Here is a 22,396-nt window from a genome sequence, read left to right on the forward strand (position 1 = left end):
TGCCCTCCCAAAAAACCTGCGCTGTAACCCCTCCTATTTCAGCTTCAAAAAAGACCTCAAAATCCACCTCCTCAATTATTATTGGGGGTCTTAACCTGTGACCTGCACTTGATCTCCAATCACCATGTTATATTAGTCCAGTCATATTTGTCCATTTCCTGAACATCATCTACTTAATTACTTCATATGTATAGATCTTGCCCCTGTTTATCTATTTGATTTGTATATTTCGCATGTTGTTTTCATTATCTTTTATCTACTTGTATGCTATGTTTGGCTCAATTATTATTAGGGGTCCTAACCTGTGACCTGCACCTGATCTCCGAACACCATGTTATATTTGTCCAGTAATATTTGTCTATTTCCCCAACATCATCTACCTAATTACTTGAAGTGTATAGCTCTTGCACCTGTATATCTATTTTGATTTGTATATTTCACATGTTGTTTCATCCTTTTATATACTTGTATGCCATGTTTGCTTTATATTATCTTCTCATGTAAAGCGCTCTGATACCTCTGGGTCTAGCCAGCGCTAACTTTTTAAATAAATAAATAAATAAAAATTGTAATATGCATCCACGTCTGGAAGGCGCAAGTATTGATAGGCACAATAGCCAAATCAAGCCACAACTGGTGCACTACACACTGACTTCTGTGGATGCAGTTGTGTGTCCTGCGAGACTGAAAAGAGGAATGCAATTACAGCACACAGTATTTTGTTATTCTATTTTTGTAGGAAGGCATGCTTCGGTGTTTATCATCGTTCGGGCTGCATTTGCTTCATGGCTGATGCACAAGCAATGCCTCAGAGTACAGCAGTACCACAGAAAATAAGCTTCAGCATAGATCAGAGGGCTTCTCTTTTGGCGCATTTGAAGCACAAGTTTAACACAACATCCTGTTTGGTTATCATCACAGGCCATCACCCATCTGTGGTGTTTTTTCCCCCTTCCAACCACAGCCTCAGGTGCCAGCCTCAACTTCTTGGAGCAGAAGCAGTTTGCCTGAAGCTCTTTGCTACATCCCCCATCCAATGTTTAGGTTTCAATAGCACTCGTACAGACATGTTGTGTACAGTCCAGTGGGCTTCAGCCCGCCTATAGGCTTACCATTGGTTTGCTCCACTTTGCAGTATTGTTTACAGTGCTGTAGAACAGCTTTAGAGGCACACTCAGGGATGGCACCATCTGGGCCGTAAATCAAACTACACACGAATGCCACACAAACACTAGTATGAGCTCAGGCTTTTATGATTGCCCTCTGTACTCATGAGCTGAACAGAGGCAAGCGTTTCTATCCATGGCAGCAGGCCGTGCTGCTATTCAACATTGCTAAAAGACATTGACAACACCAATAGCTTTCAGATTGCCAAGATCAATTGGTTTGGCCAGTGCTGGTTTACGTTATTGCTGACAACCCTGCCTGATGCACCGAGCGGTCGATGCTAGTAATCTTTTATAGGTGGCCACTAAAGTAATCTTATCTGATGTGGTCACTATTACAACACTAATATTAGTAGTTTGGGCGATCTTCGTTAAACTTAAGTAGCTCTTTTTACAGAAAAAGCCCGAGACCCCTGCACTAGAGACTGAACTGGACTTTATTGAAGAACTTGGATGCAGTATCCTAAATCTGTTAAGCTACCTCACTGTTAAGGCCACCAAGACTGTAGTGCTACTCTGAGCGAGTTTCTCTCGTTAGTGTGTATACTTTCACTGACTAGAGTGAAAGATCAAACCCAATAGTGACCCCGAAGCCACAAGGTCATTGAGAGGAGCTCAGCAAACCACTTACTTATATTTAAGTTCAACAATGATAGGTCATAACGTCTTAACCACAAGGGCACACTTTGTAACCAGTATGAAATGCACATGGCATGGCTGCCCAACTAAAACAGGGACACAGCATGGCTGTCCAACTAAAATAGTGACACAGCATGGCTGCCCAACTAAACTAAAGAGACAGCATGGCTGCCCAACTAAACTAGGGACACAGAGTAGCTGTCCAACTAAACTAGAGAGACAGCATGGCTGTCCAACTAAACTAGGGACACACCATAGCTGGCCAACTAAAATAGGGACACAGCATGGCTGCCCGACTAAACTAGGGACACAGCATGGCTGCCCAACTAAACTAGGGACACAGCATGGCTGCCCAACTGAAATAGGGACACAGCATGGCTGCCCGACTAAAATAAAGACACAGCATGGCTGCCCAACTACAATAGAGACACAGCATGGCTGCCCAACTAAAATAGGGACACACCATAGCTGGCCAACTAAAATAGGGACACAGCATGGCTGCCCGACTAAACTAGGGACACAGCATGGCTGCCCAACTAAACTAGGGACACAGCATGGCTGCCCAACTAAACTAGGGACACAGCATGGCTGCCCAACTAAAACAGGGACACAGCATGGCTGCCCAACTAAAATAAAGACACAGCATGGCTGCCCAACTACAATAGAGACACAGCATGGCTGCCCAACTAAAATAGGGACACAGCATGGTTGCCCAACTAAACTAAAGAGACAGCATCGCTGCCCAACTAAAATAGGGGCACAGCATGGCTGTCCAACTAAACTAGGGACACAGCATGGCTGCTCAACTAAACTAGGAACACAGCATGGCTGCTCAACTAAACTAGGAACACAGCATGGCTGCCCAACTAAAAAGGGGACACAGCATGGCTACCCGACTAAAATAGGGACACAGTAGGGCTGCCCAACTAAACTAAAGAGACAGAATGGCGGCCCAACTAAAATAAAGACACTGCATGGCTGTCCAACTAAAATAGGGACACAGCATGGCTGCCCAACTAAACTAGGGACACATCATGGCTGCCCAACTAAAATAGGGACGCAGTGGGGCTGCCCAACTAAAATAGGGACACAGTAGGGCTGCCCAACTAAAATAGGGACACAGTAGGGCTGCCCAACTAAAATAGGGACACAGTGGGGCTGCCGAACTAAACTAGGGACACGTCATGGCTGCCCAACTAAAATAGGGACGCAGTGGGGCTGCCCAACTAAAATAGGGACACAGTAGGGCTGCCCAACTAAAATAGGGACACAGTAGGGCTGCCCAACTAAAATAGGGACACAGTAGGGCTGCCCAACTAAAATAGGGACATAGTAGGGCTGCCCAACTAAAATAGGGTCACAGTGGGGCTGCCCAAGGGTCACAGTGGGGCTGCCCAAGGGACACATCATGGCTGCCCAACTAAAATAGGGATACAATGGGGCTGCCCAACTAAAATAGGGACACAGGGGGCTGCCCAACTAAGCTAGGGACACAGCATGGCTGCCCAACTAAAGTGAAGACACGGCTTGGCAGCACAACTAAGCTAGAGACACAGCATGGCTGTATAACTAAAATAGGGACACAGCATGGCTTCCCAACTAAACTAGGGACACAGCATGGCTGCCCAACTAAACTAAAGAGACAGCATGGCTGCCCAACTAAACTAGGGACACAGGATGGCTGCCTAACTAAAATAGGGAAAGAAAATGAGAACAGGCCACACAGCACTCCAACTAATGTCCAATTGTTGTCTGGTCTAGGAAATCCTAGATCAGTGTTCAGAATGTATCGAAACCAAGTAATGTATCTTATGCTCATCCACAATCATAAATATGTAATGTCCAATATTTTCCACAAACTCCGAATTCAGAGATCCAAGCCAAATCGTATTCTTCCAAATCTTTATTGTGTATCCATAAGCATATAAAAACTTCACAGCTCACACCGCCGACACGTGTTTCGTCTCACAGAGACTTTTTCAAGGCAAGGAATTTAAAAGCGTAGACGGATGTTTAGTTTATGGTCCGCCTTTATGAGTCCGTATATGTCCACCAAAATGTGGCTCCTCAGTACCGGTAGTGAAGCAGACCACCTAATCCGGATTCCTCTCCTCATGATTCAGTCTGTATGGAGAGCCTTCTACTAGTCGTTGCACTAGATGGACAGCAGTTACAATATGTCAAAAGTTGCAGAGTGTAGTGAAGTCAGGTCAGTCTACATCATATCACGTGATAATCATCCGAGCCGCAAATAGTAAAATGATCAGTAGCAAGAATTTGAGGCCAGATATGCCATATCAAAATATTAGGATACAGCTCTACTGCGTGTTAGTTTGTTTAACGCTAGTGCTGAGTGGAGGTCCCTCTTCAGTATCTATGCACACGCAACCAGAGACCTTGATAAGTCTCTATAAACGTGGATAGCCAGCCGACATCCAGTGCCGTAGTCTGACCACTACTCCTTCCACAAACCTTAGTAATGCTTAAATCACAGTCTGCTTAAAATGTTTAAGCACCTTTGTATGTGCTTGTGTGTGTACACAAACACACACACAAACACATACACACACACACATATATATATATATATATATATATATATATATATATATATATAGATAGATGTGTGTGTGTGTGTGATGTATATATAAATAATTAAAACGTGCGCATATTCTTCATGACTGCCGACTGGAGGTAGCCCCACCACTTTCATCTGTGGTCCCTTGGTGCCTCCCAAAAAATCCCTTCTAGAGGTGCTACTGATATACGCGCAGCAGAAAGATAATCACTTGCAGCAGTCACAACCCTGGGCCGGCCACGGGCACCGAGCCTTGTGTGGTTAACTCGAGGTCTTACAATCAATGCATTGTGTGCTGGCCTGAGAACCAGGGATACTCGTGATCCCAAGGCGCCCTGGAATGGGGGCACATGAAATGCTCTGAGAGTCCAATGCAGGAGCACATTCCTGCCTCGGGGGCAGCACCGACGGGCACCGTGTGCCAGCCTGCCAGCCAGCAAGCCCAATGGGCAAACACCACCCAAGATCATGTCTATTCATTCATATATGATGCTTTGAGCATTCATTTATATCTAGTAAGGGAGAAGCACCGCTCATTGCCATCCATGTCATAGGAGACATGTTTCATGTGCAAACCATGTTAACTTTATATATACTTTTATAGTCTGAAGGTGTCAAACAAAGCACATCATTGGCGTTCAAGGTTAGAAAACATTACATTAAATAATTACTTAATATGTAGAAAGCAAAACATCGTGCTTTTACAAAAATGAAATAATGAATGCAATATGCACACTGTAATTTTAAAAAAAGCAACTTATCCGGGAAAAGCACAAAGACGCCACTTTGATATTGGCCTTAACTTTAAACGATGAAGAAGAGCCACCGGACGTTAATCATAGTGCGCTTTGGTAATGTTGTTACAGGTTTAAGAATAATTCTGGGTCTGTTTGCAAAATCTGTGTTTTCCTTCCCATCTTCCCCTGTCCAACTTATCCATCCTGTGGTCTCCATTAAAGATCACACAACTTCCTTGTGTGTCATCTGCAACTATGGAAATTACAAGCCAATCCACGACAAAGAACAGACCTACTCTACTGATCAGCAACAATGTCGGCCTCCAAAGGCAGATGGGAAGATAGAATGGTGCCACCACCTCACAGGCACACTGTCCTTGCACCACTTATCCCTGGCAACGTCTCAGTTCTTCAACCGCATTAAGAACTCTTGATACAGTCCGTGTCCTTGCCCCTTTACCAAAAAGCCACCCTTTGGGTCACCTTCTGTAGTGCTCTGTTGCACATGGGCTGGTTAGAAACTCTGATCGTCTACTCCCCTTGCCACAATACGTGAGCAGCAAGGCACTCTGACCTACTCCTGGCTCTTAACTTCGGTGCCAATGCCCTCTTTAACATGTCAACACTTTGTGTAGGGTCAATCATGGTTCCCGTACTCCCTAAAGCCCTCAATCTCAAAAATAGGCCAAAGAAACAGAAGCAACCACTAAGCAGCAGAAAACCACTATCAACAACAACCAAACTACACACAGCCCACTTTGTTGACTGATGGGTCCTCACTGTCAAGGTAAAAGAGCCCTAGGAAGACTAAGTGCACACAAAAACCCCTACCACAACTGATGGAAATTAAAATGCAGGACTGTTTTCAAAACCACTAGGCCCAAATATGAGGGGTGAGAAGACAAGTCCTCCGCCCACCCGTTGCACCAGAGCAACTTGAAAGCAATTACAACTAAACATGCTACTGTAAAGAACAAAATAAAGTAAGAATCGCAAGGACTATTAGTGAAGAATAACCTTTAATTTCATAGGAAAGATGCCTTAAGGTACCCTTCTATGGGCTTGGTGAACCTTAATCCTATCTTTAAGGGCTGTTTGCTGTATAACATTTGAACCCTTTATGGTAAGGCTTCTAGTTTTCTTTAGACTTCCTTATTTAAACTGTTATCAACATGAGTGGGAACTAAATACATTCTTTTTCACAATAATACCTTAGGCTGGAAACAGATCTTCACTGGCTGTTATAGCACGGTTGTATTGTTACTACAAAAACCAACCTTCCCATCACCTCCGCTGAGCATTGACAGCTCAACCGCAGCTGCCACTGAAAGATCGACAAAATAATAATGGTTCTGTCGGACAGAATTACACACTGCTTTAGTATTTCAATGGTATTTTTCCATACTTCGTTCCTAACCAGGATACAAAGATAAACGTACATATATCAATACAAACAAACACACTGACCACAAAGTAAAAAATGAAAGTACATTTTTACTCAAGCTTTCATCACTCGAATTTGAAAAACAAAATGTTCCAATTGCTGTCCCTAAAACTTACTTAAAACATACATGACACATAAATTTTGTGCGTAGAAATGATACACAATTAAAACAACAAGTAAAATTGTTACTTCATATACTTATTGGAAATGACAACTATATATACAATAATCCTGTAGGTACATCAATTTAATCTTGGAGCCTACACGGTTTTGAATAGTTGGTTCGTGTAAAAAAAAATACCATTGAAATACTAAAGCAGTGTGTAATTCTGTCTGACAGAACCATTATTATTTTGTCTATTACCCACCCAGGTTCTGAGGGTTACAGGGTCACCCCATTACATGTAATGGGCCACTGAAAGATCAACATAACCAAGTGTGGTTTTACCACTGCAGTCCTACTAACCAGAATCCTAGGACAGTCCAGAGTAGACGTTACATATTCAAAACCACTGGGTGTTCTCGCCACCAACAGGGCCCAGAGGTAAAGAGAACATAAACAAGTTGAATTCCAACGCTAAAAGAGCTTGGCTGTCAGTGGAAACTGAATGGAGCTGGAGGACTCGGAGGCGGTAGAGGTCCCTGGGCAGGAGCAAGTTATTAAGGCCAGAGAATTTACAAAAATAAAAAAAAAAGACTGAGCATACTTTTAAAGCGAAGTTGGAAACGCTTTTTCCTTCTAGCAACTTTTACGTTTTATGCTTTCTCCACAATTAGCTGAACATTGTGAAGATTGGTGACAACAGGTAAACTTATAGCCGAAGTCTGAATATGTTTGGCAATGTACATAAAACATCTTTGCAAAGGCTAAGGGGCACATACACTGTAAAACTGTGCAAATGGTTAAAATCAGGAACTTCACCTGAATTAAACAATAAAGCTAGTTTGCACCCGCCTGCATTCACAGATCGATACAGATAGCGCTTTCAATGAGTGCATGTGGGCGAGCCCTAAAAAGAGAACGGTGCAAAGGGTGTTTAAGAGACGCAGGTAAAAGAGAGACTGGATAAAGAAAATGAGGACAAGGAGCCAAGTCAGGCTGAGAAACATGAACTCTTGAGGACTCCATGCCCCTGAGGACACAGCGCCCTAGCCATTGGTTTCGAGCTTGTTTGTTAAAGTGAAAGAATTGCCAGGTGCCCAACCTCCCAGACGGCACAAGGATAGCAAACGAAGAGCAAAGACTGAGGGGACTCCGGAGTGAGCGGTAAAGTGAGATCTCTCAAAACGGAAGATGGGGCTGCAGCAATCCTGAGAGTGAGTCAGAGTGGAAAGAACAGGGGTCTCCAACCTTTGCTGTAATAAGAGCTACATTCCCACACAGTGAAGTGCCCTTTGAAACGGTTGACCCTTCTGTTGCTTATTGCTGATGTTCTCCTTTTCTCTAATCCAAACTTGCTTAAACACTATAATTGTGAGGTACAGCCAATGCCCAGTGTGTTAAATGTAAACATGACAAAGTAGTGAAGTAATACTATCACGAAATGTGCAGCGATATGCCGCATAATTGCCCTTTTTTGCTGCATAATTTAGTTAAGACCGTCAGGTGATTTGGCCCACAGCTGCCGCATAATTCCAGTGGGCCTAGCTGCTAGTAGCTCGCAGCTACTCGAGGAAGAGGCCTGGATAGAAAACGAAGGTTTAAGAGGCCTGGGATGGAAAATGAAGGCAGAGCGCGGGGGTCTCAGCAAATGTCACAGGCACGAGCCGTGTCCTGGCAGACCAGCGCTCCTTCATGGAGCCCCTTGCTGAGACCATGCCCTCGGGCTGGAGGAATCTCACAGGCGGTGGGAAAGGCGCCGCACCCGCACCGGCACCCTGGCCGGTGCGTGGCAGCCAGAGGAGGGCGCGCAGGTATCTGCGTCCGCATGGTCGCCTGCCTTGCGCCTGACTCTGCCCCTGCCCCTGCCCCGGGGCCTCATTGAGGCCCCACCATCGGGAAATGTCCCAACTTCCCGCCGGCGCGCGGCACATGCACCCCGGGGTTACCGGAGTTCACCCCGTTCCTGCTCTGTCAGTCGAGCCGCCCAGAACGGGCCTGAAACGCATCTGCCGGGGATGCGGCCACCTGACACCGGCGGCCCGGCCCGCTCATTGTGCTGCAGGGCGGCACACGGGGTGTCCTGTGACCACAGCGCCCCTCACACACAAACCGAATGAAAGTCAAGCCCTGCACAACAATGACCTCATGGACAGCTTTCAGACGCACGGCGCTGCTCCTAAAGACCTTTCAGGGCACACTGCAGCTGACATGAGCTGGTGCAGCACTGTGGCTAGCTCAGGAGGGTGAATCAGTGCTGCGTCCTGTCCAGTTCTGCAGGCTTCATCTGGAGTACTGCGTCCTGCCCAGTCTCCAGGCTTCCTCCAAGTGTTGCGTCCTGTCCAGTTCTACAGGCTTCATCCGGAGTACTGCGTCCTGCCCAGTCTCCAGGCTTCCTCCAAGTGTTGCGTCCGGTCCAGTTCTACAGGCTTCATCCGGAGTACTGCGTCCTGCCCAGTCTCCAGGCTTCCTCCAAGTGTTGCGTCCTGTCCAGTTCTACAGGCTTCATCCGGAGTGCTGCGCCCTGTCTAGGCTCCAGGCTTCCTCCAAGTGTTGCGTCCTGTCCAGTTCTACAGGCTTCATCTGGAGTACTGCGTCCTGCCCAGTCTCCAGGCTTCCTCCAAGTGTTGCGTCCTGTCCAGTTCTACAGGCTTCATCCGGAGTGCTGCGCCCTGTCTAGGCTCCAGGCTTCCTCCAAGTGTTGCGTCCTGTCCAGTTCTACAGGCTTCATCCGGAGTGCTGCGCCCTGTCTAGGCTCCAGGCTTCCTCCAAGTGTTGCGTCCTGTCCAGTTCTACAGGCTTCATCCGGAGTGCTGCGCCCTGCCCAGTCTCCAGGCTTCCTCGGAGTGCTACCTCCTGTTCAGTTCCAGATGCTTCCTCTGGAGTGCTGCGCCCTGTCCAGGCTCCAGGCTTCCTCCAAGTGTTGCGTCCTGTCCAGTTCTACAGGCTTCATCTGGAGTGCTGCGCCCTCCCCAGTCTCCAGGCTTCCTCGGAGTGCTACCTCCTGTTCAGTTCCAGATGCTTCCTCTGGAGTGCTGCGCCCTGTCCAGGCTCCAGGCTTCCTCCAAGTGTTGCGTCCTGTCCAGTTCTACAGGCTTCATCCGGAGTGCTGCGCCCTGTCCAGTCTCCAGGCTTCCTCGGAGTGCTACCTCCTGTCCAGTTCTGCATGCTTCATCTGGAGTGTTGCGCTCTGTCCAGTTCTGCAGGCTTCATCTGGAGTGCTGCGTCCTGTCCAGTTCTGCAGGCTTCCTCTGGAGTGCTGCGTCTGTCCAGTTCTGCATGCTTCATCTGGAGTGTTGCGCCCTGTCCAGTTCTGCAGGCTTCATCTGGAGTGCTGCGTCCTGTCCAGTTCTGCATGCTTCATCTGGAGTACTGCGTCCTGCCCAGTCTCCAGGCTTCCTCCAAGTGTTGCGTCCTGTCCAGTTCTGCAGGCTTCATCTTGAGTGCTGCGCCCTGTCCAGGCTTCCTCCAAGTGTTGCGTCCTGTCCAGTTCTGCAGGCCTCCTCTGGAGTGCTGCGTCCTGTCCAGTTCTGCAGGCTTCATCTGGAGTGCTGTGTCCTGTCCAGTTCTGCATGCTTCATCTGGAGTACTGCGTCCTGCCCAGTCTCCAGGCTTCCTCCAAGTGTTGCGTCCTGTCCAGTTCTACAGGCTTCATCCGGAGTGCTGCGCCCTGCCCAGTCTCCAGGCTTCCTCGGAGTGCTACCTCCTGTCCAGTTCCAGATGCTTCCTCTGGAGTGCTGCGCCCTGCCCAGTCTACAGGCTTCCTCGGAGTGCTACCTCCTGTTCAGTTCCAGATGCTTCCTCTGGAGTGCTGCGCCCTGTCCAGGCTCCAGGCTTCCTCCAAGTGTTGCGTCCTGTCCAGTTCTACAGGCTTCATCTGGAGTACTGCGCCCTGTCCAGGCTCCAGGCTTCCTCCAAGTGTTGCGTCCTGTCCAGTTCTACAGGCTTCATCCGGAGTACTGCGTCCTGCCCAGTCTCCAGGCTTCCTCCAAGTGTTGCGTCCTGTCCAGTTCTACAGGCTTCATCCGGAGTGCTGCGCCCTGCCCAGTCTCCAGGCTTCCTCGGAGTGCTACCTCCTGTTCAGTTCCAGATGCTTCCTCTGGAGTGCTGCGCCCTGTCCAGGCTCCAGGCTTCCTCCAAGTGTTGCGTCCTGTCCAGTTCTACAGGCTTCATCCGGAGTGCTGCGCCCTGTCCAGTTCTACAGGCTTCATCTGGAGTGCTGCGTCCTGTCCAGTTCTGCATGCTTCATCTGGAGTGTTGCGCCCTGTCCAGTTCTGCAGGCCTCCTCTGGAGTGCTGTGTCCTGTCCAGTTCTGCATGCTTCATCTGGAGTGTTGCGCCCTGTCCAGTTCTGCAGGCTTCATCTGGAGTGTTGCGCCCTGTCCAGTTCTGCATGCTTCATCTGGAGTGTTGCGCCCTGTCCAGTTCTGCAGGCCTCCTCTGGAGTGCTGTGTCCTGTCCAGTTCTGCATGCTTCATCTGGAGTGCGGTGTCCTGTCCAGTTCTGCATGCTTCATCTGGAGTGTTGCACCCTGTCCAGTTCCAGAGGCTTCCTCTGGAGTGCTGCGCCCTATCCAGGCTCCAGGCTTCCTCCAAGTGTTGCATCCTGTCCAGTTCTGCAGGCTTCATCTGGAGTGCTGCGTCCTTCCCAGTCTCCAGGCTTCCTCTGAGTGCTGCCTCCTGTCCTATTTCTGCAGGACTCCTCTGGAGTGCTGCGTCCTGTCCAGTTCTGCAGGACTCCTCTGGAGTGCTGCGTCCTGTCCAGTTCTGCAGGACTCCTCTGGAGTGCTGCGTCCTGTCCAGCCTGCGCAGGCTTTCTCTGGAGTACTGTGTCCCATTCTGTCACATCTGAAGAATTGTTACCAGTTATTGCAACCACCTCCAAATATAGTGTCCAGTTCTGGAGATCTTTTCTGGAAATGTTTAGTTCTGGAAGCAATATCCGCAATACATTCCCAACTTGGCGACTACAGATGGATTACTATGCCCAGTTCCTGGTGGAGTGTCTGATCTTCTAGAACGTGGATCTGGTGTATTGTGTTCGGTTAGGTCTTTTCTAGGTATTGTTTCTAGTTTTGGAGGACACATTTGGATATAAAATGTAGTTACGGAGGCCAATTCTGTAGCTTTGTGTTCATTTCCAGAAGCACATCTGGATTATGAAGGGTTTTCCTAAAGGCCTCATCTGAAGTGACTTGCTAGTCAAGAGTTTGAATACGGACTTGTGAGACTCAGTTTTCCATCTTAATGAAGTTGGTAAACCGAGTGATATTAAATTGAGTAGTAGTAATGACATTTAGTTACAGATATATATATATATAGTTGTCTCTGATGATCTCATGCAGAATCTTCTGTCTAGTTAAAGTTAAATACTGAGCACTATGCCCTGTTCTGGAAACCTTTTCTCGAGAATGATAAGGCTGGAGATGGGCTAACAAAAGATGACTGGTTGAAAGCGCAATTCCTGCCAGAATGCATCAAAAAATAAGATAGGTTTACATGGGAGCAAACTAGGGATGTGTGTTCCATTGTTTTTGCAACGCACTGCTCTGTTTTTGAGAGCATAGACGCTATACGATTTCTCTGGTACAAGCGCACAGACTTGATCATCGTTCCTCAGGAATTTAAAAAAAGGGATTTAATGCCCCTATGACATTACACAGTGACAAACACGGTATAGGAGGTATTTGCTATTGGAGCAGCAGTACTCCTACAACTAGAAGCCACAAATGGGACAGATCATCATCCCAGACTCTGTTGAGCCTATGGCACACTGAAGATGCTAGATCTATACTGTATACATTGACATGGGGTACCCTTGTCTGCTACTGACGCTACCAACGTAGCCAGCCCAGTTGTGGAATCAAGTCTCTGAGAAAATACGTGTTTTTATACAAGATGTAAATTTGTTATGTTTTCCTTCTCTCCAAATTGCTTCAAGGAATGTTGGGGTTTTGCTCCAGGGATCCAAATCCGTAATTAGCTTTTTAGGATAGCTTAAAACAAGACTATCGACCCATACTTTTTGAGCGCCCGTCCGAGGCATGTCAGTTAATAAATATAGGCAATTTGAAGAGGATTTTGAATGACATCATATCATCCGCTGCAGCCAGCATAGAGTTAAATGCGCCCTGAAATAGTATTTCTCTTTTAGTGAGTCCATCCTCAATCATGAAAAATGGATGGGTAGCAAATAAAAAATGCATCAGCAATGACAAACGAAAATGGGCATCCGAGAATGCCTTGATTTTATGGGCATTCAGAGACCAGCGAGCTGAGCAAGAATCCTAATTATTTTATAAGAGGACCAGCCGGAAGAAAACCCTTCTTGCAATGAGGAAACAGATATGGCGTGACTGAGGGGGCATAGGGGGTGTCTTCAGAAACTCCAACTAAATCACTGAATTAATGAATGAGATCCTACTATTGTAGTATTTGGCACCAGCAAAGAGGGCACCTTGCAATATTGTTGGATGCAGCTGGTGCTAAGATAACTATATAACCTTCAGGAAGCTTCTGAAAACTTGACTATTCACACAAGCATACTGCCAATTACCTTGACCAGATGATGCCTTTCTTTACCCCAGTGCCAAGAAACTTTTTGGTGAATGTGCGCCATATAAGTTTGGTATAACATACATTCAAAATGTTCAACCAGCAATAAATATACTCACAGAGAAAGAAAAGATCCTGAGAGTGGAACTGAATGTATGGGACAGTAAAAAGAAGGCGAGGTGGCTAAAAATAACTAAGAAAACCTACTGATCAAACAACATTCACCCAGGCGTTCATGCTGGAAGACCAGAAGGAAAGCAATGTCCTGGGGACAGGCAAAGCGAAATCTGGGAGAGGAGGATGAATGCAAGCAAGGACACCTCCAGGCAGGAGCTGAGCTGTCTAACTGCAGCACTCTTTAGGTGAGCCTGGAAAGAGAGACCTACTTTTATGTAGAAGGAAAAACACTTTGCTTTACGGAAGCATTAGATACATAACTACATAGCAATTCTAAATAAATAACTAGGCCACATAATTTGTGATTATTACAAGTTCAAAAATGAAAGTTCAAGTATTTTTAAAAATACTTTAGTACACCCACAGAGCAATGAAGCACTGATATGGACGGGCTATCTTTTTGCTTGTGAAAATCAGCTGTTCAGGTTCTCCTGGTGGAACCTTGGAGACAGCTGCAACTAGCCGCAAAAAAAGTGTAAATGCTTTGACTTTACTAGTACTCAACACAGCGTTACCCTCTTTTCAAGACCGCATGGGATTCAGATCTTTGAAAACCATTGATGGAGGTTCATTCAAAAATGGCTCAGAGTGAAACATGCAAAAACAACAATTGATGGACAGAATGTAGAACAATGTCATACATTCACCGCAGTACAGAGATCTGGGCCTAAATCCATCGTTTTTTTGCACTCCACACCACCCCAGTTCAGACATGGCCATATGCAAATCAGCCTTGACCCTGTGCCTCATGGGAACAGTCCAGCCCGAACTGCCAAGCCATGTCTTTCCTGGACCGGAATCAAGCATCCTAGGACTGGTTTCTGGCTATCAGCCGTCTTCAGCCAGGATAGCTGGACTCCAGTGGTGTGGTGAGCATGGGACTCATGTCTGAGCATACCCATCCCACTCGGGGTGACAAATGCAAAAACAACAATTGATGGACAGAATGCAGTGGTGTGGAGTGCAAAAAGACGATGGATTTAGGCCCAGATCTCTGTACTGGGGTGAATGTATGACATTGTTCTGCATTCTGTCCATCAATTGCTGTTTTTGCAATTGTCACCCCGAGTGGAATGGGTATGCTCAGACGTGAGTCCCATGCTCTCCACACCACTGGAGTCAAGCTATCCTGGCTGAAGACGGGTGATAGCCAGAAACCAGTCCTAGGATGCTTGATTCCGGTCCAGGAAAGACATGGCTTGGCAGTTTGGGCTGGACTGTTCCCATGGGGCACTGAGTCAGACTGATTTGCATATGGCCATGTCTGAACTGGGGTGGTGTGGAGTGCAAACAAACGATGGATTTAGGCCCAGATCTCTGTACTGGGGTGAATGTATGACATTGTTCTGCATTCTGTCCATCAATTGTTGTTTTTGCATTTGTCACCCTCAGAGTGAAACATAGCACAGAAAAGCACAGGCAGTAGAATGGCACAGGAAATAAACATGTACAACAAAAACACTGCTCAATTCGTTTTAGAGGGTCCGGGTGGGGTGGCGTGGTTAGGGTAGCTCATCCTTCCAGGCATGGGAAACATCCGAGAGATGAAAAACAAGAACATAGTAAACTATGGACTGTGAATTGCAGCAAAGCATCTCAAACGGTCAGTATAAATTCAACATATGCTTCATTTAACATGTACTCTATTACAGAGGCAGTCGTACTCACGCGCACGTCTCACTCCCTGGCTGGTTTTGTCCCTAAGGTGCACGGCTTGCTCATGCACAGAAGGGGCTCGCTGGTCATCGGCCAGAGGACGAGGTGTACAGGGCCCTGGTGCGCATGGTCGATGAGTAACCTCCATCGTTACACGCCAGCTTCCTAGCCTTCCAGACACAATCCCATCTATCCTATAGCGTTGAAATTGCAGCAGAGAAGGCGCTAAGATGCTGACCATGGACTCCTACTGGAACCGCTCAAACCCAGCTCTGTATCTGCTCTAACAAACCGCAGAGAACGAACCCGCTGTAGCAGTGAGCACAAATCACACTGCGTGTTTGCGGTGCACACTTTGCATGCCAGGCCGGACCGTGTACGCCACTCCGATCCAAAATGCAAAGCACGGCGCGGCTCCGCTACCAATGCTAAACAGAATAAGCAGTGGCGTGGACAGGCTGCCCCCGTGCACGCCAGCCTCCCTCTGAGCGCAGCCGCCGCATCGGTGGACAGTGACACAGCATCCTGCTCCGAGCCACCACCTCCCAGGGCCCCCCACCGCCTCCCAGAGCCCCCACCGCCCGAGGCCCCTCACCTTGACGGCGTCGCCGAAGACCCCTTCCTCCCAGAAGCAGCCGCCGCCGCAGCACCACAGCCACATCCCGGCATGGCTCAAGAGGCCCTGCGCTCGCCCCCCGTGCCAGCCGCTGCCAGGCTTGCCTTCAGACTGAGCGCCTCATCCGCCCGCCAGGGACGGACGGAGGGAGGGGCTGCTGCCAAGCCGGCCGGGCCAACACAGGCTTCATTCACTGCGCCCGCGCTAGGACCAGAGGACAGGCTGGCCTCTGATCGCAGGTCATGCGCTCCCCGGCATCAGACGCATTAAAAACAACCTGCACCACTGCGGTGGCTCCTGCGCCCTCCCCCCCGCGGGCTTCAAGGCCCCTTCACCCCCGAGAGCTGCCCTGATCAGACCACTCTACCTGGTATCCCCTCATGGCCCCTGTGCAGTCCTCGACCAGGCGGGCGCATGCAGGGTCGGCAGCACCTTCTGTCACCCCGCGCCCTGCAGGGCCAACACTCCCTGTTCCTTCACATCACTCACTCCTTGCTCGGGTGCAAGCAGCCATCGCAACCGGGGGACAGGCGGATCGGACACTATGTGCGTGTGACGGACAAGAAGTACACAAGACGTCAGCGGTGCATCCGTGTGGCAGAAACGCAAGACACGGCCATGGGGCTCTTACGAAAGGGACGCAGTATTTCCCAACGCCAAGGAGCTAAAATAATGTCTCCAGACACAAAACCTATTCTGTACCCAGAGACAAACCGCTGCACGTACCTTTCATGGTACGTGCACTTCTCGCACGCACCTATTTCACTCCAACAGTGTTTGAGTTTACAGGGATACACCTCTAAGCGCTTTAGGCTCCGGCGGTACGGGAGGGAGGGGGCCGTGCCCTGTAGAGACGCTCAAGATGCCCCGACGCTATTCTGAGGGAAGCGACCTCCTCTGCGCGTGGACAGTTAGCTGCTAGAAATCAAATAAACAGCATGAAGCACATTTTATTTCAGAAAATGTTGAAACTGTTTTCGATCGTTCCCATCAAGGAGGCTTCAAATTTCACTGCGGTCTTCAAAGGAAGTGTAGTTCAGCAAGGGCCACCTTTGTGAGAGATTGCCTGCCACCCTTTGCCATCTCGCCACTGTCACCCTGTGCCGTCTCGCCACTGTCACCCTGGGTCATATGGCCACTGTCTCGGATCCAGACAGTAGCCCCAGTAATTCTAAACTGTGTGAACCCTGCTCCTCTGACTCACACACAAAGAGAACAATTGTTGGATAGAATGCCGCATAATATCGAACATTCACCCCAGTAAAGAGATCTGGGCCTAAATCCATCGTTTTCTTGCTCCCCATGCCATGCCATTCCAGGTCGGACCCAGCCATACTCAAATCAGTCTTGACCCTGTTCCCCATGGGAACAGCCAGCCGGACCTGCCAGGCCAGGTGCTCGCTGAACTGAAAACCAGCATCCTAGGACCGGTTTCGGGGTATCACCTCTCATCAGCCAGGCTAGCTTGACTCCAGTGGTATGGAGAGCACAGGACCCACGTCTGGGCATACCCGTTCCACTCAGGGTGACAAATGCAAATAGAACAATTGATGGACAGAATACTGCAGAATGTCAAACATTCACCCCAGTAGAGATCTTGGCTTAAATCCATCGTATTTTTGCTCCCCATGCCATTCAAGTTCAGAACCAGCCATACGCAAATCAGTCTTTCTCACTCTAAATACGCCGGGTATGCCCAGCCGTGGGATCAGGCTTACTGTATCACTGGATTCAAGCTAGCCTGTCTGATGAGGAGTGATGCCCCAAAACTGATACCAGGATGCTTGTTTACGGTCCAGGGAAGACCTGGCTTGGCAGTTCGGGCTGCACTGTTCTCACGAGGAACAGGGGCAAGACTGATTTGCATATGGCTGGGTCTAAGCTGGAGTGGCATGGTGATCTCTGGACTAGGGGTGAATGTTTGATTTGCTCTGCATTCCATCCATCATCTGCGTCTCTCTTGCCCTCTGGCTCACACAGCACCATACATTTGACAAGTGGTAGCTAACTAGTTATATGTAACCCTGGGCAAAGCACTACGCTACGCTCGCGTAGTTTGCGCTACTTCGCACTACGCGAACTGAACGTAGCACAGTGCAAACACGGTAGCTTAGCGTAGTGCAGCAGTCATTTTTTGCTTGCTCGCGTTCCTCATCAACAAGTTGGCGACAGCGAGCAAGCAAAATGACATCCCTGTGAGACTTTTTCCTAGTTCGCGATCAGCAACATCAAGTTGGCTATCGCGAGCGTGGAAAATAAACCTCCTGGTGAGATTCTCAACGCGGGGAGGTCAGGTTTCTCATTGCGAGTGGTCCTATATGCTCGCGACCGTTCGCGTTGAAAAACTACCAGTCCGCGTGGAGAAAGCTGCAGCTCGTGTAAAAATCTACTTGAGCGGCAGAAAACTACAGCTCGCACTGTGCAAGATGCCTTTTTCAATGAATGCACAGTGCGGGATGCTTGTCCGCACTGTGCAATAATTGAAAACAGCATCTTGCACAGTGCCAACAGGGTACTGCCCAGTTCGCGTAGTGCTACGCGTAGCTCGCATATTGTGAAGTGCACTTCGCGTAGCGCTACTTTGCGAACTACGCCCAGCCCTAGTTATATACCATGCCGTGCCCTGGAAAAACAATTTGGAGTCACAACCTGGGAACATAACTGCAAGAGGCCGTTTTTACCATCACTTACCATTTCAATTGCTGCCAGTGTATAGTGAAGGCGGTCTTTATTTAAGGAAATACATCTGACCCGACTGCTATAAAGTGCAATAATCTGTGTTACACGGTGTTTGGAAACAAATGCACACAGCCTCCTACCAAACCTGAATGGTTTGACCACAGATTCTACTAGACAGTAAACAGAACACCTACCAGTCTTGGAAATCCAGAAATCCTAGCATCCAGATTTCTGGGCAAGTAAGGACAGGCAGTCTCACCTCTGACACAGCCAGGTGCTCCCTACACTTAACACGGCCAAGAGAAAAATCCAGAGACTAGCACAAGCCAGAGTCACCAACTCTGACTAGGTAACACCAGGGAAAAATCCAAAATGTTCTCAACTTTAATTAAGGTCAAATTAGTCGAGAACCCAAAACCCCTTTACTCTGGAGTCCATCTCCATCCTTAAGCAAAGAATAAACAACCTCCTCACACAACTACTGGAGTTCAGTAAGTGACCATGTAATACTAAAAGTGGTTACAAACATGAAAGAGCACCCTGCGGTCCTACCCAATCACACCACCCCCTATGACAGCAGCAGACCCACTACTACTCAACTCTGTCAATTTAGTCTATCACTCTCATGACTTTATAGCTCATTTACTGTCTCGGAATATGACAGAGAGCGAAACAAAAGCAGGTATAGGAGATTTAAATTTAGGTAAACCCCAGCAAAGTCCACAAATTGCACTAGGTCTGAAATTAGATGGAATGCTCCTTGCACATCAAAGAGGTCATTTACTTATATAACTTTACCTAAATATCACCTATGCAGTATCAAGGCCTTCCCATCATGCAGTATCTGGCTGCTCAAAACATCAAGCATACTAAAACAGAGCAGGAGAAGACATATCTGTACCCGGAGAAATGTATCCCGCCTCCTTGCCTCAAGTAACACATTCCTATGGTAATCTACAAGCAAGGATGGCCAGACTCTACTAAATACTTGGAAACAACACAAGATACACTCGAGGGTGTTCCGCTGACTGAGCAAAACATGAATAAATGTAAAACTGCAACCCATGGTTGACCCCCTAATTAAACTGTGTGAACTTATGAATTTCAACCGACAAATGTGCAGGGTCTATACTCAATAGAAAAAGTGAAAGTTGTAGTTTTACACATACACTAAATATTCAAATGAACAATATGTACTCCTTAGAGATGGCATGTGGTACAAGTTGGGTGTGTTCTGTATGGCTGATTCTGAGTCCCTTCCACCTAACAATGAAGATTTTGCGTCAGCAGTTAGAACAGGTACAGCATCAGGACCCCCTGAAGATACACTGGCTAACCAAGCTTCACAAAGAACACTCAAAAATAGAGAACAACCCTCTATGATCGCTGATCAATGCATCATTCCTCACTGGGAAAGATCCAAATGAACTGAAACTCATGACCATCGCTCCCATCATAAAGGAACTTTAGCTCTCATGGCACGTCTCAACTATCAGCAGATATCCCACCTGCCATATGGGTTAAAAAGTTTGGAAAAGTGGTTTATAATGAATTACAGGGTTATGTTGAGACACATTTTCTTCTCCAACCTCTGTAGACCATTAATCGAGTAGGATGTAGCACCGGTGACCCTGGATGAACTCTGATGCCACATGCAGGCGAGTCTGCAGTTCCTATATTGCATGGCCCTTTGGTGGCAGTTGACACCATAGACCACACGCCTCTGCTAGGACTCTGGGACTACTCAGATGTGTTAGCAGAGTGTTGACATAGTTTCAGGACTTTCTAATGTCTCATTCCGCAGTTGGTAACCCCCCTCCCCCCCACTGCAGCCACGTAATGGCAGATTACTTCTGTTCCCTTTAACCACTAAACATCTCTCTCCGCTGGCTTTTCTAAATCATTTATGTGGCTATACATTTTTACCTATGCTGATGACACAAATCGTATTGAAGAAATCTAATCACTCAGATACCGGTGCTGCAAAATGATCAAACGGTTTACAAGTTGAGAAATGGACGAGCTGTAACCAACTAAAAATCAATGGGGATACAACCGAAATTCTACCTCCCTTGGTTTCCACAATAATTTACCAATACCTGTTCTGATCCCCAGAAGTAGAAACACCTCATCAGCCAGTTACACTGTGTGAAGAATCTGGGAATCAAAGCAGACAGCACCACGAATCTTACAGGACAGATTAGTCCTTCAGAGAGTGGCTGCTTTTCGCTTTTATGCACCAGATAATTATTATAAATCCCATAATCTCGACGGGCAATGGCTACTGCAACATGGTTTACGTAGATCTTCCACCAGGCTCTATTTCCAGACTCCTGTTGATCCAAAATGCTGCGGCCAGAATGATATGGGGATTATCACAGTGCAATCAGATATCTTCTGCAATAGCATCGCTGCACAGTCTTCTTATTAAACAGAAAATTCAGTTTTACGGTATGTATCTTTTTTATTCGACAATGTATAGTAACTATTTGCTTCCTCTTTCTCATTGGCTTTGGTGGTATCGACCTGCTCACGCGCTGATCTCATCCGATCAATGACGCCTGCACATACCAAAAACCGAGAAATGCAAAACTGGAGGTACAGCTGTGGCTATACAACGGAACCACCACCCTGAAGCTACCAGGCAAGATAACATTTTATTAAGCTTCCTGTAAACCTTGAAAACTTGTCTCTTGCAGCCGCAATAAACCCAAATACATACATACGGAAAACACTTCCTCAAGATAGGCCACTGGCACACCACCGCTGGCACATTACACTGCAACAAGACACCAGACCAAGTAAACCCTGAAAACTACCTCGCAGTCGCCAATCTAGTTCCTCCCAAAACAATAGAAAAGGAATCTATAACCACAGAACTAACAGTGTATACTCGAGAATCTGTTTTACAACTTGTGCTAGTCTTCCAACCACAGTGCTGCAAGCTTCACCCACCATCCTGCATGAAAGATGCTGAAGTTGCTGCAGGTGTTCTTGCAGCCTTCAACTCTTTGGATTACTTCATCCTACTAAACTTCTGTAAAAGTAAAACAAAATACAAATAAAGGTCTAACTCTAGCCAGATGGACTCATTTGTCAAAGACCACGCACCGAGTGTCGTCGTCAGACAACCTTCTCCCACAAAAAACTTGTTAACACGCAGAGTTCCACATGAGCCTGCCCTCTTCTAGGTGATCAGACTAGGGTAGTTAATCTCTCTCTAAAGTCCTTTTACATAGAACGCCAACAAACCCAAACTAACCCTAAAGTTGAGGGGCTACCTGGAGCTGGAAACCCAGGAAACTATACCTCAAAAGTTGGAAATAATGCCTCTAAACAGATTGAGACTAAGTATCTTCAAAACTGAAGTATCCAAGATCCAGCCACAGTTTACCAAAGTCCCTTCACCTATGCCATAACATCACCACACGTTACATCATGGTCCATAAGGACAAAGTGCCAGGCTGGGGCGTGGACTGCGGGAACAATCTCATGAAGACAGGGCATTGCCGTTCTCTCCAAGGAAAATCTTGCAAATGTCCATCGAACATTCTACTTATGTTATTTGGGACGTTTGTAGATACCACAATTACTAAAAGGTATCTATCAACTTTAATTGACATGAGTGAGGAGCACTGCTGCTTCAACAGCCCATTTTTTACCGGTCCCCTGAACTTCATTCAGCCCTTTAACTTCTTCTACGTGGCGCTCCAAACGCAGCACCGTTACGTGGTGCTGCGGGTCATCAGCACAGTGCTATGCAAGTCTGTACGATTGGTCTTTTAACTTCAAGCCTCAAAGTACAGCACCACCACTGGCATCTCAAAGACTCAAGATTCAACTACGATTCCCTTGCGCACTAAACAAAATAACCACTGTGCCAAGTAGATAAGCTCAAAATTCTGGGGCAAGTTCTTCACTGAACTGCAAAGCACACAGACATCAACTAAGTTATAATGCCTTGAATAAAATGTAAATACATGAAGAATACCATCATGATGCAAAAAATATCATAGGCGGGTGCCATCCGAACTATGTTCACACAGGTTAT

The 22,396-nt window shown here is 47.4% G+C and overlaps 1 protein-coding gene across 4 annotated transcripts in view; it reads right to left on the minus strand.

Moving 5' to 3' along the window:
* TMCC1 (transmembrane and coiled-coil domain family 1) overlaps positions 1–22,396 on the minus strand; it is a 485,716-nt gene that overhangs the window by 58,258 nt on the left and 405,062 nt on the right. The window contains exon 1 of one of the 4 annotated variants that reach the window (XM_086939245.1): positions 15,646–15,737. The exons of the other annotated variants lie outside the window; for them this stretch is intronic. Within the exon in view, the coding sequence (XP_086795371.1) occupies positions 15,646–15,711 (66 nt within the window). The 5' untranslated portion in view covers positions 15,712–15,737. Of the gene's footprint in view, positions 1–15,645; positions 15,738–22,396 lie in introns of those variants that run through there. 4 annotated transcript variants of the gene reach the window in all.

The sequence above is a fragment of the Lissotriton vulgaris genome, chromosome 9 (genome assembly GCF_964263255.1).
Source record: "Lissotriton vulgaris chromosome 9, aLisVul1.2, whole genome shotgun sequence".
NCBI classification, from domain to species: domain Eukaryota; kingdom Metazoa; phylum Chordata; class Amphibia; order Caudata; family Salamandridae; genus Lissotriton; species Lissotriton vulgaris.